Here is a 7,160-nt window from a genome sequence, read left to right on the forward strand (position 1 = left end):
CTACCTCTAATTTTTAAATGCATCCCATGACGTGTAAACCTAAACTGGCAGTTAAAGAGGAATACAGTAGTTAAAACCTTGTTAGATGTTAATCTGAACATTATCAAGTGTAAATTGTTTGAGCTTTTGTAAGGTTTGCACTATTTCTGACCATTTAAGATGCTATGTTGTGCGTTTCATTTTATCCTGCCTGTAACCAAGACTGTTCGCATTGATTCAATAAACAAGACGACAAAGCTGCTTATTGACAACCATTGAATAAGTTCTTATAAAAGTGCAGTTTAATGTTTAATGAATTTCTTGTTCAAGTATTCTTGAAAAACAAAGAAAATACATATTTATAAAATGTGACACAGGACATATCTGTACACGCTCAAGACTGAGTAACGACTCAAGTGAATTATAAGTAGAACACACTGTATAAATGCACCTAAGGTAATGGTCTACTTTTAGCCTCACATTCCCTCTGATTAACTTATGCTGTAAGAACAAATCAAGAATCAAAGTGACCCCATAATGCCACATTTAGCATTTAACAGATAATCCTGTTCTTGGTGTAATGAGTCTGCCTTGTTTTAATCTGGCATATCTGAGCTGCACTTTCATCACATCAGTTGCCTCCATAATAAGGCAAAGCCAAACTTCAGCAACATGCAAACACATTTTAGTTCAAAAATCACACTGATTTTAATCACAAAAACAGAATACCTTGACCCAGTCAGTTTGACTAGATAAAGAAATTCAAGATGCCAGTGTCACCCTAGGGTCCCTTGTTGAGTAATTTTTGCTGGTCATTTGAGAAGTTCAGACTCAACAAAAACACAGAGACTGGGACAGGCGTTGTCTGGCCCCGAGCAGCAGTGAGGTCCTCATGTGTTTGAACAGTGCTGTGGTCAGATGGAGGCGAGGGTTGAAACGCTGGACACTGGGGTAAGAGGGGGGTCAGAGGGAGAGACCTCCATTGGTTGGTCCTCAGAATTCTCTCTTGTCAAGCCTGGACAGTGGATTCATCATTAGCAGAAATCTATATGTAGAAATCTATATCCATCTCTCTCTCTCTCTCTCTTTTTTTTATATATATATATATATATATATATATATATATATATATATAAATATAATATATTATATATATATATATATATATATATATATATATATATATATATATATATATATATAAATATAATATATTATATATATATATATATAATATATATATATATATATAAATATTTATTTTTTTTATTTATTTATCATTTAACACTGCAATGATGTTAACTTTTGTTTTTATATATATTTGTGTAACAGCATACATTACTCATTCACTCCTCAGTAACACCGGCACTGAAAACTATTGAGAAGTCTGATTATTCTTTCCCCAACAGTCATAATTTCACATAATCATAAAAGGAGGGACAAATGAGAAGTGTTCAGTTTTAGAGACCAGTCTTTGAGGTATGTTACAACAAACTACTGCAGTCCATTCTGAGTCATTATACACTGAACTCTTTAAAATCCTCACCGTCTTTAGCTGTTGAGACAATGACACAGTCATCTTCATCATCCTCTTCTGTATCTGCCTGAAACCCGTCTGCTTCTATGGCTTCAGACTGGAAAAATCAAATCATGTTAAACAACAGATTCAAGTTCTGAAATTCAAGGTAATAACTAAAGTGTTTATTCTCTAGCTCTACTTTTTTCAGGTTAACAAAAAAGTGGAAAAAGGACATTTTCTGTCTTTTTTTTGCAAACAATATATTACGTTCTTGCCATGTAGTGAATATGGAGGAGCTACAACAACCAGATACAACCAAAGGGAAATCAACTTGAAACGTCTTGCAATTTGAAAATAAAAAAATAAACCATAGCACTGTACCTGTTCTGTCCCACTACATCTCTTCATGAACTTGGTGATGGACATGCTGCCTGTGCTCCTCCTCTTGTGGGCAGCAGAGGAGGTCTGTGGAGTGGTAGGAGAGTTGCCCACAGACCCTGTTGCAGCCTGGGACTCTTCACGAGGCTCCTCTCTGAGTCCTGTGGTGAGGTACGTCCATTGACAGGGCACAGGGAGCGTTTCTTGACCAAACTGGGACAGGACCTCTTTGTGGACATACCAGCAGCACCGCTTATAGGTTGAGCGCTTCTCATATACAGCATTGTTTTTGATGAGCCGTTTTAGCTTTATCCTGAACAAGAATGATTCAGTTAGGAGGTTTATTCAAATCAGAAAAGATCTGGTTAAAGCATAATTTCTCTACCTGGACGGAACATTATCTGTAGCGTTTTGAGGACTGGACAGTTGAGGCGGTGAAGATGGTGATGAATGCTGTCGACAAAACTCCTGGAACTCAGTAATGATCGCTTTACTGCTGTTTGAGTTTCCGTGGAGCAATGGAAGCATCTGCCCAAGTACTGAGGAAATAGTACAAGTCAGTACACTTTGTCATTACTAAACTATACATTCTAAGTATATGTATTTAGGCATATACACTCACGCTCAGTCTCCTGCTGCTTTTTCAGACTTTGCTCCCCTGGGCTGGGACTGTTGTCCATTTTGGCCAAAGGTTCAATCAAACACAGAGCATAGACCTGGAACATCTCTGAGCCAGGCCCCTCCCCCTCCCACACACAGCCCCTCACCATAGGCTCCAGGAACTTCATCTTCTTCTTGGTTGACATCAGCTCGTCCCACTCCTTTGCTCTGAGTTTCTGTTGAAGTTTCTGTTTCTCCAAATCACCACCGTCCTGTGAAAACACACATTAACACCTGCATGCACATTAAATGTCCTGTATCACTATACTGAGTACATTACCTCTTCTTCCAGAGCACCTTCGTCATCAGAGAGGTATCCGTGAGGCACAAAAAAACCATCATCCTCGTCATCATCTTCTCCTCCTTCTTCCTCATCCTCCTGTTGGAGAATTCCATTTTAGTATCATAAAACATGTGTCACAATCCAGACATTTTGTGACATTTGTCTCTGGGCCATAATCCATGTTGGACAGCAGGTCACAACACAGACAACATATTTACATACTACTTACACCTTCACTGTGTGACAGAGATTCTCCTGGTTCTTCTTCCTCCCACTCTTCATCACTGTCCACTTCATAGTCCAACAAATCCTATCAGGCAAAATTATACTTAACTACAATGCACAGTGCTACATGCATAAGGTTAAGCATGCCAACTTCACGTTTCATTAGAACAGAATAAAATGATTTACCATGTCTTGTCTCAAAGGGCAGCGAGCTGAAATGTGTGAGCTCTTCTTGCTCCAGGTGCCCCAATAAGCCGGGCGGTAGTTTTCATGAAACTGTAGCAGTTTCATTGGTCCATGTAGAGAACGGTCTGGGACACCATCAGGTTTATGGTTTTCTGCTGCTGTGCATTCACTAAGGAAACAAAAAAACAACATTATATTTAATATAATCCAGACAGAGCTCTTATGGGTATAAGCAAACACAGCTAACCTGAGTGAATTTGTTGTCCTAGTTTTGGTGGGGCCTGAGCGTCGCGGCTTTTGCTCAATCCAGTCTTTGAGTCCATTAATGTTTTGAGAAGGCTTTAGTAAATATTCATCCAGTTTCTCCAGAACCGAATCTTCACACTGAACCCGGATCAGTGGAGCCAAAAACATGTTCTCCTTAATTTCAAATGGAGCAAACTTTCCACAGGCAGCAGAAAGAGTCTGTAAAAACAAAATAAAAAGTATCAATCCACCAGTCATGACCTGTATATAAAACCACAATTAAAGACTGAAGAGCAACTGAGATTAAAAGGGCCAACCTTTGGTGCCTGTTGGGTCTTAGGCTTCTGTAGAAATCGTGTGATTTCTGCTTTTTCAGCTTTGAGGCGCTGTAATCACAGGTCACATTGTTTATGAACATCATCATTTTATTATTACATTTTATACAAGATATTAAACCCACATCTTTCTCTTCTTTTAACCGTTTTTCTTCTTCCTTCTTACGTTTCTCTTCAAGCTTAGCCCTAAAACATCACAGCAAGGTTTAACACTAAATGTTCTCTTATCTCTTCTGTAAAAAAGGGACACTGAACACTTACTCGAGCTTTGACTTCCGCTGCTCCTCTTTGGCCTTTAACCTCTCTGCCTTCTCTTTCTCCTCCTTCTCTTTTTTCTCTTTCCGCTCACGCTCCTCTCGCTCCTTCTTTTCACGTTTCTCTCGTTCACGCTCCTCTTTTTGTTTGCGAGCGTCTTCTTTCTTTTTCTCTTTTGCTGCTTTAGCTTCTTCTTTTAGCCGCTCTTTTTCTTGGCGGAGACGGAGCTTCTCTTCTTGCTCTTGTACACTCTTAATTAGGAAATAAAATAACATTGCTTTACAAAAGAGGCAAGGTCTCCATTTTTAATGCCATGCAAATAAAGGGTAAAATTATGTGTTTAAACTGTAAAACATTTACCTTCAGGGAGCGTCTTTTTAACTTTTTCTCTGGAGGAATCTTCGGTGTGGTCTTTGGCTCCTGAAGATGAAAATATAAACAGGATAACAGAAGTAGGGTGTTTTTACATAAAAAGCATGCTAAAAATCTTACTTCATGCGTGGAATTAGGAGTGAGATTGTCAGTATTGCACTTCTCTGGAGAGCTCTCAGACATGGAGCTGCTCGGGGAATTGGAGAGCAGAGACTGGTTTACCAAACTAGAAGCATCTTGAGATTCATTTTGGGGTTCTTCCTCAGTCTCAGATTCTTGTGTTATATCAAGAACTGATGTGGATACGGTCTGATCTGATTTCTCATCTTGAGTCGTAACATCCTCATCCACCACTATGCAGTCCACAGTTTGTTTTTTGGGAGAGTCAATGCCGGAAAAAGAGTTAGTGCTGTTCAATTTTCCAGAGGATACTCTTCTATCCTGTTTCTGTTGCTTGTCATTTAATGGAAGAAGTCGACATTTTATACGAGACACTTTCTCTTCAGTTAGATCTATGACCATATTCTCATCAGCACACACTGGGCGTCTGCAAGTTAGGAAGCCATCCAGCGGACCACGGCCATTGACCAGTGGTGGTCCAGTGCACAGAGGAATTGGAGAGGACTCATTTTCGTTCTCCCTTTCGGACACCTCTGGACCTGGACAAACATGGGCACAAGGACGTTTCGGTGGCTGGTTCTCCTTTGGCTCAGGGTTCAGGCGCTTGAATGGAAGACGGGCTACAAACACAATTATCAGAAGTAAAACACTTTTAGAAAACAAAATAGAAACAATAGACAAATAGACGTCTAAAAAGGGGGGGGAAATGAGCAAATCCATAATGATTAATTATGCGAATTATCAAAAATAAGTCATAATAAAATTTGATTAGATTGTTTAAAGTTTAAAGCTTACCTTGAACAAGTTTCTTGTTTGCATTGCTGCTTGGTTTGCAATCCATATCTAAAGACAAAAAACATTCATTCATTGGGAGCATAATTTTCAATACGATACAAATATATACATTTGCTAAATTCACCAACTATTCTTAAGATTATTCATCTAAAACGACAAAATTAAATTAATGCATCTTCTTCAACTGTTTGACGATAGTTCAACTGTTTACTTTTCACATTTCAATAGCTGAACTGTGCCACAGAGAGTCAAGTAGGCCTATGATACTTTCCATCTGCGCAGATACTGACATGAGCACTACAATGACCAGTGCTAGCACGTTAGCTCACTGAAATCACCGCTGCAATGCGGAGTGTTTGGTTAGGTCTCTCCCGCCAACCAGCGTCAGTGTGGTCCCCACAGCGGGCACGGATCACCGCAGGCCGGCTCTGATAGACTGCCTTCAAATAGAGCCGAACCAACGATGTTTGCAGTGTGTATACCTCAAAACATACAACTTTGACTATTGAGTGTAAACAATAAAAAGGAAATGGACGACAGTGACTTTAATGATTTGTAGTTACACATGGATGTTGAGAAAAGTAAATAGTGTTTTCCATTTGGTTGTATGATTAGCACTGACATTAGCCTTACATATCCATTAACGTTAGCACAAAGCACCGCGGCTAAAAGTTGACAACTTCAACTCGGTGTTCACTCAACTCAATTCAAATGTCAAAAAGATACAAAAAACGAATAATTAGCATTAAGAAACATCTAATTAAAATATAACAGGAGCTAGCCAGTTATGATAAAAGCTCCGATTAGAGACAGTATTATTGAACCTAAGATTACGATCCAACCAGACAATCATCAAGTAGCTTTGCAGGTTATGTATCCGTGAAGGCAAAAAAGCCTTTAATTTTGTGATTTCTAGTAGGGCAGTGAATCAAAATGAGTGTATGTGGTGAAACAAAGAAACAGATGACATTGGTAAGCTTTAGAGCTAAAAACAGTTGTCAAAAATGGCGAAATGTAGTTACCTTTCCTCCGGGGGGTTGAGGCTAAATGTCCGCCGTCCACAGCTGGGTTTTCTGCCGCTAACATCGTTCGTCCCCGTTTCTACCGGGAATCCACTATTCAAATCTCTCAAGTATCACTTTTAATCCGCCAATAAACCGTGTCAGCTGCAAAACTGGCCACAACAAAGCACCGTGGGTCTGTGCTGTCGACGAAAGTCCCTTATTCTTGATTAGTTTGACACTAAATATTGCACATTTTCGCTTCGTGTCCTCCACGTCTCCTCGCGTTCGCCCCCAGTGCAGCTCCGCGCTCCGCAGTCGGAATTGGCGGGAGTGTGTCACTTCCATCAAGAACCGCCGCTCATTGGTCCAGACACCAGCACAGAAGAGTACAGGGTGCGTTTGATATCAATCTCTGTTCAGCGCTCTGCTACTGCAAGTGACTGTATGTATAACTGAATATGGCTGGCTACATGGTTGGCTCATCGACTGGGTTGGCTTTGACATGCTATGCCAGCCAGTGATAATTAAAAGGATGTGATAATTAAAGCAATGCTAATGTTTATGTGAACATTTAGTACCCCAGCTTTGCATATTCTTGTTATTATGATGTGAATGAAAAGAAGCTCCCCATTCTTCGTGCTTAAACCAAAAACAAACGTCCAATCTTTCACAACAGGTCCCACCCATTCTTTATACAGTCCGATCCCACCATGATCCAAAAGTGACCAATTATAATTTATTGAGGGTGCAGAAGTGAATAAAGGTTATGCACAATATGCTCGGGGTACTTGGAAGAAGTGTTG

General features: G+C 39.8%; 1 protein-coding gene across 1 annotated transcript; it reads right to left on the reverse strand.

The window, feature by feature from the left end:
• Positions 1 to 259: 259 nt before the first annotated feature.
• On the reverse strand, positions 260 to 6,775 carry chaf1a (chromatin assembly factor 1, subunit A (p150)). The gene is made up of 16 exons (XM_033965696.2): positions 6,376 to 6,775; positions 5,354 to 5,401; positions 4,559 to 5,178; positions 4,427 to 4,486; positions 4,073 to 4,317; positions 3,937 to 3,997; positions 3,794 to 3,862; positions 3,478 to 3,695; positions 3,231 to 3,399; positions 3,049 to 3,129; positions 2,817 to 2,915; positions 2,499 to 2,748; positions 2,262 to 2,415; positions 1,880 to 2,189; positions 1,526 to 1,613; positions 260 to 994 (listed from the first exon to the last, which is right to left on the reverse strand). Exons 1-16 carry the CDS (start codon positions 6,437 to 6,439, stop codon positions 894 to 896), a joined length of 2,637 nt encoding a protein of 878 aa, XP_033821587.1. The 5' UTR covers positions 6,440 to 6,775; the 3' UTR covers positions 260 to 893.
• Positions 6,776 to 7,160: the final 385 nt, after the last annotated feature.

This window comes from Periophthalmus magnuspinnatus, chromosome 4 (genome assembly GCF_009829125.3).
Source record: "Periophthalmus magnuspinnatus isolate fPerMag1 chromosome 4, fPerMag1.2.pri, whole genome shotgun sequence".
NCBI classification, from domain to species: Eukaryota; Metazoa; Chordata; class Actinopteri; order Gobiiformes; family Gobiidae; genus Periophthalmus; species Periophthalmus magnuspinnatus.

What these genes read in the sequence shown, in the direction of transcription:
- chaf1a (XM_033965696.2), bottom strand. Translation starts at nt 6,439, where the DNA reads ATGTTAGCGGCAGAAAACCCAGCTGTGGACGGCGGACATTTAGCCTCA. An exon ending in AAACAAGAAACTTGTTCAAG is followed by an intron (nt 5,179 to 5,353) that starts GTAAGCTTTAAA and finishes TTGTGTTTGTAG; the next exon opens with CCCGTCTTCCATTCAAGCGC. An exon ending in AGGACAACAAATTCACTCAG is followed by an intron (nt 3,400 to 3,477) that starts GTTAGCTGTGTT and finishes TTGTTTCCTTAG; the next exon opens with TGAATGCACAGCAGCAGAAA.